This window comes from Urocampus carinirostris, chromosome 4, assembly GCF_059441175.1.
Source record: "Urocampus carinirostris isolate Australia breed hairy pipefish chromosome 4, RoL_Ucar_1.0, whole genome shotgun sequence".
Classification (NCBI taxonomy): domain Eukaryota; kingdom Metazoa; phylum Chordata; class Actinopteri; order Syngnathiformes; family Syngnathidae; genus Urocampus; species Urocampus carinirostris.
In genome coordinates this window covers 11,746,850-11,759,139 of record NC_142352.1, presented here as the reverse complement: position 1 = coordinate 11,759,139, position 12,290 = coordinate 11,746,850, and the positions used below count along the sequence as shown (strand labels likewise).

The following is a 12,290-nucleotide window of genomic DNA, read 5'->3' as shown; positions in this document are numbered from 1 at the left end:
GAAATGAGTGATTACATTTTCAAAGAAATTAGTTTGGGAAAATTGAAAAAAAGAACTTGAGCTTTGCTACTGTGTATTTATTGCGACTTCCCTGCTTGATCTATTCACCTTTTATGCTAAAACCAGGTTGTTGTTGTTTAGACAGAGCTACCACTTCTTCCTCTTAGCAGCATGCTGAAGCGTGAAACTAGGGCTGGTTTTACTGACGTTTCCCATCAGGGTTGTAAATTTCCTCATGGAAGTGAGTCATTGGAACGAAGGGCAATCCGCGGGTGTCTGGGCCTGTCCTTCCTTCTGGATATGACATTGCTTGACTCAAGTAGACATACAGCAAGAAGAGAGGTTCACAGACTGCTGCTACAATCATCCCCACGCCTGCTCTGCAGTAATGTTTTTTATGTATTTGACATTTATTAGTATTACTAAGTCTCACCGTTATCTTGATAAAGGTCTTTTCCCCTACAGAAGCACAACAATATATTTTGTTCTCATCAAATTGTTTCCTTTTGGTGTCATTTAGATGAGTGGTAGATTCATTTGAAGGACCAAAACTTCTAACATTTAAAATAAATACATATATTAATAGCAGCACGGCGGCGCAGTGGTTAGCGCGTGTGCGGCACAGTTCTGAGGTCGTGGGAACCTCCTGCGTGGGTTCGAATTCAGCTCCCGGCCTTACTGTGCGGAGTTTGGCATGTTCTCCCCGTGCTTGCGTGGGTTTCCTCCGGGCACTCCGGTTTCCCCCCACATTCCAAAGACATGCATTTCCGGTGTATTGGCCAGTCTAAATTGTCCCTAGGTGTGACTGAGCGAGTGAGTTGTCTGTCCCCGTGTGCCCTGCGATTGGCCGGCAACCAGTTCAGGGTGTCCCCTGCCCACTGCCCGATGATTGCTGGGATGGGCTCCAGCACCCCCGCGACCCTACTGAGGATAAGCGGTGCAGCTGATGAGATGAGACATATATTAATAAATACATAAATAGCACTGAAAATAAAAATAGAAGAAATAACTCAGAAATTTACAATACAATGAAATGACAAAATTTTCAGTGATATATTTGTTGCTATGGGACACTGGCTTTCTTATTATTAATAATGGGGCAGCATTAGTTATATGTCGAAGTGTCCTTGGGCCAGACACCGAATCCCTAATAAGTAGTTGCCTTGTATGGCTGACGCTGCTATCGGTTGGTTAGTGTGTAAAAGGAAAAAGTGTGAAGCACATTGTAAAGCGCCTAGGGAGGTCTTCATTGACTTAAAAAGCGCTATATAAATGCAGACCATTTACATTTAAAAGATTTGACCGAATCATCAAACGTCACACAGTGAAATAAAACGCGCAGAACCATTGGCTTTTGTCTGGAGGGCGTTTTTTTTTCTTGCCTTAAAATACCTGGTGTAGCTCTAAAAAACTGGTTTTATGGCTCCTTGAGTCAAAAAGGTTCCTGATCCTCGTACTAGAGCAGGGGTCAGGAACCTTATTGACTCAACGAGGCATAAAAACAAAATACTGTCACACCTTATATTTTATGTTAAAATTCAATAAAACCGCTCTATAGACCAAAGCTAATTCTTAAGCACATTTTTCCCACTGTGTGACGTTTAATGATTTGCTAAAATCTATGAAATAATCCTTTTTGTCATAAATAAAATTTCAAGGTGCGAGCAAAGTTTCTCTGTGAAAATGCTACAAAATTCTGCAAATGCGCATACCGACATGTATACCGTTAGGGCACACGGAGCAGGACGAGAGACGGATGGAAGTGCTTGCGATCTGTGAATAGCTCCACCCATCTCTACCACTCACCCAATCAAATTGTTTTGGGTGCTTTGCTGACCTTTTGGGGATGTTGTGTGGGATTTCATCTTATAGCGTCTAAACAGTGAACATGCCAACATGGATTATTTAATTAACCTTCCATTTAAAGGATTCTTTAGTGATGTACAGCCTAAACGTGTATGATGGTATGACACCTTGACTGTAAACTGTAGTAAAACATGTGCCCTATAGATGCTGGACATTACCTGTAAGGATTTCAGTGTCCTCTCTGCGTGCATTTATTAGGCTTTGCTGATGCAAAATTTGGAGTGGGATAGAGAGAATTAGCTTAGTCTATTTTGTCTCAGAGCCAGATGTACTTGTGAAAAAAGCCATATATGGCTCGGGAGCCATAGGTTCCTGACCCCTATACTAGAGCATCAAAACTCAAGTTAAACTAGAATGGCTGTGCGCCATGAGAACATCATCCACGTTGAGATGCAAAAGCCTTTTGGGGTGCCATTTCTGACCTGAGAGACTAGAATGTCTTTCTGTGAAAGTTGCTGAGTTTGTAAAACAAAAAGTCGAGAGTTGTTGTTTTTTTTGCATTTTACACATTCTGGTCAACCTTTCTGTCTGCTACACATTGTGTTGAAATTGAACGTTGTCCAGGCCTGTAAGAGGGAAATGTCTTTCTGAAAATCTATATAGTATTTTGGGGGGCATTTTCACCTCTTGTGTCCTACCTGATTGGCTGCGAAAAATTTCCATCCTGGCTAAACTTGTTCTATCCTGGGAAAGTAGAATGTGTTTCTGGGAAGGCTGCTGAGTCGGCAAAACCAAAAAAGCCATGTCAGCGTCTTTTGACATTATTCACATCTATGGTAACCTACCTGACTGCCTGTTAAAGATGGTGTTCATGTTCAATGTCGTCCTGGCTTGGGAGAGTGGAATCTCCTTTTGGGAATAATGCTAAGTCAACAAAACCAAATAGTGCGTAATCAGTTATTTTTTGTAATTTTTCACATCGTTGATAACCGACCCGACTGCCTGCAAAAGATGATGGGCATATCTTAACTCCTTCCCCCTTTATCTTAGGTGGACAGACACACAAACAAACTAATACGTACCACCTCACTTTGCTCACAGGTGATAAGGAGTCAGTAAGCAGTCATTTGGTATTGCTGATGCAATGATAATGAGGGATATAGTGTATCCTGTCTTTGAGCAAATATTAAAAAGTGTAAAAGTGAGCTAAGAAGAGCCTCTCTGAGAAAGTAAGGCAAAGTAGAACAGCATGGCAGCCACTTGGCGCACGTCTGCATGGGCCCACGCGGAGTCTCGTCCCAGCTGACACCCACGCAGCAGCAGGGACTGAAGACAAATACCAAAGAGATCACATCATTTCACACATCTACACTCAAGCGAGCCGTTTTTACTTTTCGCACACAAAAAGAGAAAGGGAACACCTTCGAGCAGAACTCAAAACAACATTCCCTCAGTGAATGGTATTTTTACACTTGTTGAATTTTCAAAAGGGTATTTTCATTACCATATGATGAATCGTTATTTTTGGAGAGATGGATGGTTTTAAGAAAATGTTTTTCTTCCATTCACTTTTCCTCTTTGCTAATGTATTTTCCATGTTTTCCTCCAGTCAGTAGGAACTGTGGACAGAGAGGCATTTTCGCTTGATTGTGACATTTAAACTATCCATACTACCATACTGTAATTTATTTTAATGTTAAAAGGATAACTTATTTTGATGCATGTGCATAATCACGCGCACGTAGGCACACGCCTACAAACTAACTTCTTGTTAGCATATTTGAACCATTTTGACTACATTAAAGCACAAATTATTTAAATGATAATAAAACATATTTGTAAACAAATAACACCCATACGTGTGCTGGACAATTTATTATTTTTGAAAATGCGTTTGGATAAATTATGATTACGTGTTTTTTTTTGGCATATACAATACAACCTGTTTCCCGCCACATGTTTGATTCCGGAATTCAGAACGAGCATTTGGACGGAAAAAAACGAGCTGAAGAAAGCAGTTCAGTTAAGGAGTTTTATTACAGAGAAACAAAATAAGAAATAAACAGAATATTCTGGGCTTGTGACCAGGACAAAGTCATCACTCTACCACACACTAAACCAACTGATTAAAAGCCGTATGTTCAAATTTAAGAACAAAACTCAAGTTTTTCTTTGTACCAGCCTTGCTAGAATTTACTTGAACAAGGATTATATGTCTTGCTTCATTCAAAAGCTTTTAAAATTACGAAGATTAAATTCCAGGGATTTAAAGAATTTTCAATCCAGAAGGTATCTAGATGATTAATTATTAATTGTTTTTTGTAAATATTTAAAATTTGTAATATTATTGAATAGGTTTTGATGATTATATTTCTATTTGTCAGTTAGTAAGCTATTTCTGGCCTTGTTCAAATCCATTCATATATTTCCTAACAGTTTGTCCTCACAAGGAACATCGGGGTGCTGTAGCCCATATCAGCATCAAGCAGGGCACCCCCTAGACATTTTGACAGCCAGATGCAGGGCACAAAGAGACTGACAAACCATACACACTTTCATTCAAACTATGTATAAATTCAACTCACCAATCAACCTGCATGCATATTTTTGGAATGTGAGAGGAAACCAGACTGCCAAAAGAAAACCCACAAAGGCACAGGGAGAACGTGCGACCTGTAGTTGGAATTGAGCCCAGGACCCCTGAACTGTGAGGCTCACATGCTAACCAGTCATTCACCATGCCGCCCAATCTAATTCACCTAGTCAAAATTCACTTGCAAAACAAAGCATTAAAAGAAAGAAAACCTAAGCCATAGATTTTGTGTTTGTTGTGTTATCATTGCTTTTAAATACAATATTTATTTTTGAAGCACATGCCGTAAAATTCTTCTCTGCTGACACAGCAAAGGACTATAGAGTGCACCTGATTATAAGCTGATACAAGTACATTTTTGAAAATGGGAAGAGTTTCATAATATACTCATTAAAACATCTCGATCAGTCTGAAACAAGACCCGGAAACTATAAAACCGGTGTAACTCGCCAATAGATCCCCTGGCCGTCTTCGACTTCATTGAATGTCCGCAAAAATGGCTTAGTTACGTCATGGAAAATCCGTTAAATCCAACCGTGTAAAATATTTATTCCAAAACACATGATAATGCAGCCAGATATAAAGGAATCCGCTTAAAATATTTCTGCTTCCTTCCTTCTTGTAATCCATTCGTTTCGCCACATTATTTCCATTTACAAATAAATAGACTCTTGAAATTATTCCCAATATTGTAGTTAGCCCTCCCCTTTCGATTGACACCTTTTCCATGATGAAGGTCTGTTTATGCTAGTTTTATTCATGCGCAAGGCAGAAATTGCATTAAACTTTCTTCCTCGACACATATATTCCACATTACTGGCGCGGCCATTATGAAAAAATGCATAAATTATCCGCATAATTGCATAAGCTGCAGGATTGAAAGCTTGGGAAAAAGCTGCGTAAAATAGTCCGAATTTCACGCTAAATAATTCTTGTTGCAACCTTGATCAATAACATAATAAAAGGCTGTTGTACTGTATGATCAATTTTGCGCTATTTCTACAAACTCTCAACAATCACCGATTTCTCTTCACCCCTTCTGCAGGTCTCTCGATGGCCGTCTACAAGTATCCCACCGAAAAGGCCTTCCCCATGTTATCTACTGCCGTTTGTGGCGTTGGCCCGACTTGCAGTCCCACCACGAACTGCGGGCAGTGGAGCTGTGTGAATATGCCTTTCACACGAAGAAGGACGAAGTGTGCGTCAACCCTTACCACTACCAGAGAGTAGAAACTCCAGGTAAGTGTCCATCTCTAAGTCCAATACATTTGTCGTTTCATTTGTGTGACTTTCTTGTGCACCCGTGTCCGTCATGCAGTCCTCCCTCCAGTGCTGGTGCCCAGACACACAGAGATCCCAAGTGAATTTCCACCTCTGGATGACTACAGTCATTCAATCCCCGAAAACACCAACTTCCCTGCTGGTATCGAGCCTCAGAGCAACTACATCCCAGGTACCAACTCCCCTTTCCTTAGTAATGCAAGGATTGTCCGTCAGTGATGCGTACATTAAAATAAGAGTTTTGAGACGCATCCCTTGGCTTTTTCAGAGACGCCACCTCCAGGCTACCTCAGTGAGGATGGCGAGACCAGCGATCACCAGATGACCCACAGCATGGATACAGGCTCGCCAAACCTGTCACCCAACCCCGTTTCTCCCACACACAATAACTTGGGTAAGGACTGTGTGAGTGTTTCTTTGTGTTCTTTTCAGTCTGTCCGCCTTCACACACAGACAAATGTTGTGATAGAACGTCTCCCCAGTGGAAAAGCAGAGGAAACCAGGTGATGAAAGAGCCTTTTGTTTTGCTTGCACCGTTTGAGCTGTGAAACAGCCAAGATAGCATTCTGGCCACATGGACATCAGTGACAATATCCCATCAGGATGGAAAACTCCAGGGGTCTTGGCAGAAAACCCCTGAGGAAATAGTATCAGACCCAAAGCAGCTTGTTCCCACACATGAAAGGTTTGACAGAGAGTGGCAAACAAGCTAAACTAAAATTCAATTCTATAATGTTATGTAATTTGACCATTGCTGGAACCAGCATCCCAACATTGAGGCTCGAGTTTCCACAATCTGTCTGGTAAAGGCTTCTTAGGCACTGCGGATAATATTAAAACGCAGTGAAGACAACTCAGTATCATGTTTTCCGTCGTCAAGTTCTGTCCCTCCATGTTCATGTGCTCCTCATCATTACGGTGCTTTGTTGTGGCTGCTTGCTCACTGTCTGGAAGTTTCTTATTTGTCAATGTTTTGACCTTAAGTCAGTTAGGCCATCTCATGGAAACAATTGTTGAATATCTCACAACAAAACTTGAGCAAAGATGAAAGATGTACTGTTAAAATTTAGCGTTTAGGTTAAAACATAAACCGATTCCATTTCCATTCCAGTTAGAGCAAATGGGCAGGAACGATTTTACACCAGGTAGGTGTTATAAAGAACAATTCATATCCTTCTGACACCCATTATGAATTCTCTTCTATCAATACATTGTCAATCCGATGTGTTATGATTGCATTGTTGCACAATCGCTTCTCTGTTTTGTCATCCACGTGAAAAAAAGTTACTTTGTTTTGCATGAAATGCTTTTATGCACACATAAGGGAACATTGTGTATTATTTATCCCATAACTTTATCCTTTAAACAAAAATATTGTTTTGAATAATAAGCAAAAATACATGAACTATCATACAAACTTGCTTTTTGTAAATACTCATAGGTCAATGAATTGGTATTTATTTGATATAACATGAGGCTCACCTAGAAGGAGCTGACATGATTGTCTCCCATCTTGCTGCTATGGGTACCGTATTTTCCGCACTAGAAGGCGCACCGGGTTATAGGGCGCACCCCGAAAAAATAGTTTTTGGTCCAATTTTTGACATAGATAAGACGCACCGGATTATAAGGCGCTACAATGGGAACGTGGACAAAACAGTCAGATAGTTAAGTCCAACTTATTACCCCCTTAACATTCCCAAAGCTTGCAAAGACGCAAATACGTGTCGAGAACACGTGCGGATGCGGTGTCCGTACGATGTCACTCAAATGCATCGTTCCATCATTCGGAAGGTTAAAGTCTTGGGATTCAAGAAATGCCACACATTTCTTAGTTTCTATTTTCTTTTTCGCTCGCAACTTTACTGTGCATATGACAATAAACACTTGGAATTGAGTTGAATTTAAAAATAGACACTCCATTCCATCCATTATCTGCACCGCTTATCACAGAAACATCGAGTTCAGTCTGAAACAAGATACAGGGACAATATGAAACCCGAAGTAGCTCACCGAAGTCGTTGTGTTCATAATAATGTGCAGCCAATGTCCTCTTATATCCGTGAGGGTAGTAAATCCAGGAGAATAAAATAATTTCAAATACAGAATAGAAAAAAATGCTTTCTCTATGCCGTCAGCCACGTGCCATAAACATTCATCTTTTTTGGCCAATTGCAGGCTTTGTGTTGCCGTTTAAGCCAATGCCAGCCTGTAAATGATAAAAAGGATCCGCCTCTTGACCTCCGAATAACTTTAGCCAATAGTGATCCATTCAAATGATGATTGACACATTGGTTAGCCAATGAAACGCCGGTAAATAAATCCCAGCATACACCGTTGTTTTGGCCAATTGCAGGCTTTGTGTTGCCGTTTAAGCCAATGCCAGCCTGTAAATGATAAAAAGGATCCGCCCCTTGACCTCCGAATAACTTTAGCCAATAGTGATTGATTCAAATGATGATTGACACATTGGTTAGCCAATGAAACGCCGGTAAATAAATCCAAGCATACACCGCGTACTACTTGGCGTTCGGGGGAAAATCGAGTCGGCAAGTTAGTTGGAAAACTTTGCAATTTTAAAATTGATCCATAAATAAGGCGCACTGTATTATAAGGCGCATGGTCAGCTTGTGAAAAAAATAAAGGCTTTTAGGTGCGCCTTATAGTGCGGAAAATACGGTACTTCAAAAAAACTTGTGAAAGGCTAGGCAAAAACTGGAGAAGAAAAATTGTGCCGTTTGGTCCCTTTTAGTGTCCGTAGTTTGTATTCTTACTTGTGCTTTATATCACTTCCATCACTACACAATACAGTGACATCGAGTGGCCAAATATTAAATGGGGTCCCTTCGATGGTTTTGTCGGCCCCACTAACATCTATGGCTCCTGATTCAAATAGTGCTTATTTATTTTGTCAAACGAATTTTGGAAGAGACAGAGAGAGACAAAGAGGAAGAGCCTGACACAGAAAGAGAATGAACCAGAGAGAGAGGGAGAAAGAGATTGGGAAGCGAGAGTACAAACGAGTGAGAGATACAGAGAAGAGAGAGACATAAGTATGTAGTGAGAAATAATGAGAGAGACAGAAACATGGCACAACATGGCTTTAAAACATAATGACCTTTTTTTCCCTTTTTTTAAGAAAGGCCACTTGTTTTTTTTTTTAATGTAAACCTTTTGAGGGGGTGAGGTTGTTATGCATGAAGTAAAGTTTGAAAAATACACACACAGTTGAGTCAAATTGACCCAATGAGTCAGATCTCGGACAAAAATAACTTACTTTATAGTTTAGCTCTTCAACGTGGTACCCGCGGGCACCAGGAAGTCCCATATAGACAGATGTAGTGCCTGCGGACCTGTAATATCTCACCAGTGTTGGGCCATTGTGCTTTTCTAGTAAAATGATTTCTGAGTGAGTCTATTTAACCCTTCTTCTGGTAATAAACATAGTAATAACTTGGCAACAACATACTAATAACATGATTTTAGAAATGCACATCAAACTGTATGCCCTTTGCGCAAATGACCCACAAAAAGTAGCTCTCAGCTTGAAAAATGTTGATGACCCCTCCTTTAGACTGTAATGTTGTCCTTCAGATCTCCAGCCTGTGACCTATTGCGAGCCCGCCTTCTGGTGCTCCATTTCCTACTACGAGCTGAATCAGCGGGTAGGCGAGACCTTTCATGCCTCACAGCCCTCGCTGACAGTGGATGGTTTTACGGACCCCTCCAACTCCGAGCGCTTCTGCCTGGGCCTTTTGTCCAACGTCAACCGCAACGCTGCAGTGGAGCTGACACGCAGACACATTGGTAGGCACCCCCCTTGCTGGTTTTGCCACTACCGTGTTAATAACATCCTCACATTTGACACTCACAACCCTGGCTGCTCATACCTTCTCAGACTTAGCTGCCCTTTGCTTCTTTTGAGGTCGTGGAGTGCGGCTGTATTATATTGGTGGAGAGGTGTTCGCCGAGTGTCTGAGTGACAGCGCCATCTTTGTGCAGAGCCCGAACTGTAACCAGCGCTACGGCTGGCACCCTGCCACAGTCTGCAAGATTCCTCCAGGTGAGAACATTGGACACTTGAAATCAAAAAGGTCTGTCTAATGCACATGTGTCAAACTCCCGGCCCGCGGGCCACGTCCGGCCCGCCGTGTAATCATATCCGGCCCGCAAGACCATTTTACATTATTGTTATTAATGGCCCGTCAATATGAACAACGCCGTCTCATCCCTGGACATCATATTTTGACGTTTTAGTCACTGTACCTATTCCTTCATATATGACGTATACTATACTATATACCAGGGGTCGGGAACCTATGGCTCTTGAGCCATATATGGCTCTTTCAACGAGTACCTATGGCTCAGAGACAAATTTAATTGCATGCAAATTTTCTCCACCTCATTCAAAATTTGAGCCATCAATCCTGTTCAGATACACGCAAAGCCAAACCAAAGCTGAGTTACAAGGCAGTACTTTTCAGAATATATAGGGCACATTTTCACTACGATTTACAGTCAAGGTGTCACACACAAAAAAAATATTTTTGGCTGTACAACGCTAAAGAATACTTTATATAAAAGCTCACTATATAATCTGTGTTCAGTGTTCAGATATTTTTTGATGAATCCACGGAACAAATTGTAAATACGCCAAAACACCGGAAGAGAACTTAAAGTTATTTGAATGGGTGAGTGGGAGGGATGGGTGGAGCTATGCAAAAAGTGCAAGCACTCCCTGCCATCTCTCGCCCTACTCCGTCTGCGCCAAAGGTAAGCACATCAGGCTCCCTGTTCTCAGAATGTTGTGACGTTTTTACAAGATGATTTGTGTAGCATTTTCATATTTCTACTTTTGACAGGAGATATATTAAGGAGAGCAAAATCTTTTGGGATATTTAAGTTTTTTTTATTATATACATTGACATAGGAGAAAAGGAATTTGAATGTTATTTTAATGTTAAGTTGTTTAAGTTAAATTCTAAGTTGTATAATTTAACAAGATATTTTTATTTAGAGCAAAATAATAAATACTGTATAAGTGATTTAAGGTTTAAATTGAATATTTTTGTCTGTTTTTATTCATATTTATGTTCCAAAAACATTCAGTTTAAGTGTGTTCAATAAATGTTTATCCTGGTTGGCCCGCGACCTTAAGTGTGTTTTGAATTTTGCCCCCTTGTGCAACTGAGTTTGACGTCCCTGGTCTAATGGATGGAGGGACATTGCTAGGAATATGTGCTTAACCCTTTGGTACTCATTGAAGGGAGACATTTGTGTCAATATGCATTTTCTTAGAAACATTGTAAATGAAACGTACACCACTGTTCAAAACAATGGTGTCGCTTAGAAATTCCCTTATTTTTGAAGGAAAATAACTTTTTTTTTTTTTTCAATGAAGATAACATTAAACTAATTAGAGATACAACGCATACGTCAGACTTGGGCACTCTGTTCCTGTATGATTTTGGATGTTTTTCTTCTTCAACCCAGGTGATACAAATCATCAGCATGAGCTTGTAATCACTTGCATAGAAGCAGAGAAACCTCAAAAACAGGCAGGTCGAGGACCGGAGTGCCCAAATCTGTCATACATTGTTAACATTGTAAATAACTATTTTAGCTGCAAATGTCTGTTTTTTAATGTCATATGTCATAACAATGCCATAGTTGTATAGATGCCCTTTTCCAGCAACCATCACTCCAGTGTTCTAGTACATTGTGTTTGCTGATTTCGTTGAAAGGCTAATGGTTAGAAAACCCTTGAACTATTATGTAAGCAGAGCACAAAACAGTTTAGCTGGTTAGGGGCCGGTCACACAGACATTTGCGGCTGAATCACGGCCAGAAATTTCTGCCTCTGAGGCGGACGCTATTGGACGCATTGAGATCGCCATTCAGACGAGATACAGCGGTGCTTAACACGAGGTCGGAAATTCGCGCGCGGGTGGCAGCGCGAAAGAGTTTTGCGCTGCTCAATTCTTCAGAGCGCGGGTACACAACCTTTCACGAGCGTATCGAGGCTGAACCACGGCCAGAAATTTCTGGACGTGAAGCAGATGCTGTTGGGCGCTGTTGGACGTTTTGAGACCGCCATATAGACGAGATAGAGCAGTGCTTTACTCGCGGTCGGAAATTTTCACGTGGTTGGCCGCGCTCAAAACTTTTGAGCTGCTCAAAAGTTTGAGCACGTGTTAAACCGCGTGCCGCACACGTGGTCAACACGAGGTAATGACGCGGAAATGACGCGGAACGACGTGCTCTGGCCGTGGCCAGGGCGTGGTTACACATGGGTAGGACGGGAAATTTCAGCGGGTAATAGTGGGTGGAGCATGGTAATAGCATGTTCTGCGCCTGTATCGCGGTGTTATTACGTAAAATTAGCGTGTTACGCGTGTGACGGTCAAACGCCTTTCTCCGCGTATAAACAGCGCAAATGCCGAGCACACGTCAGTTGTGCTCGAGACGTCAAGGGGGTGAACATGGATCCCCGTCAGCGTAGTGACCTCGTCTTAATCCATTTTTATTTCTTGACATTTCTTTTCAAGATAATAAAATAAAAATGATGCCATAGCTTGAAATCTTGATCTTCACGGGACTGTGTCTTGTG

The 12,290-nt window shown here is 41.2% G+C and overlaps 1 protein-coding gene across 1 annotated transcript in view; it reads left to right on the top strand.

The window, feature by feature from the left end:
* smad3a (SMAD family member 3a) overlaps window positions 1-12,290 on the top strand; it is a 41,955-nt gene that overhangs the window by 19,845 nt on the left and 9,820 nt on the right. The window contains exons 2-6 of the mRNA XM_088333647.1: window positions 5,445-5,638; window positions 5,718-5,852; window positions 5,949-6,074; window positions 9,275-9,487; window positions 9,606-9,743. Coding sequence (XP_088189773.1) covers window positions 5,445-5,638; window positions 5,718-5,852; window positions 5,949-6,074; window positions 9,275-9,487; window positions 9,606-9,743 — 806 coding nt within the window. The remainder of the gene's footprint in view (window positions 1-5,444; window positions 5,639-5,717; window positions 5,853-5,948; window positions 6,075-9,274; window positions 9,488-9,605; window positions 9,744-12,290) is intronic.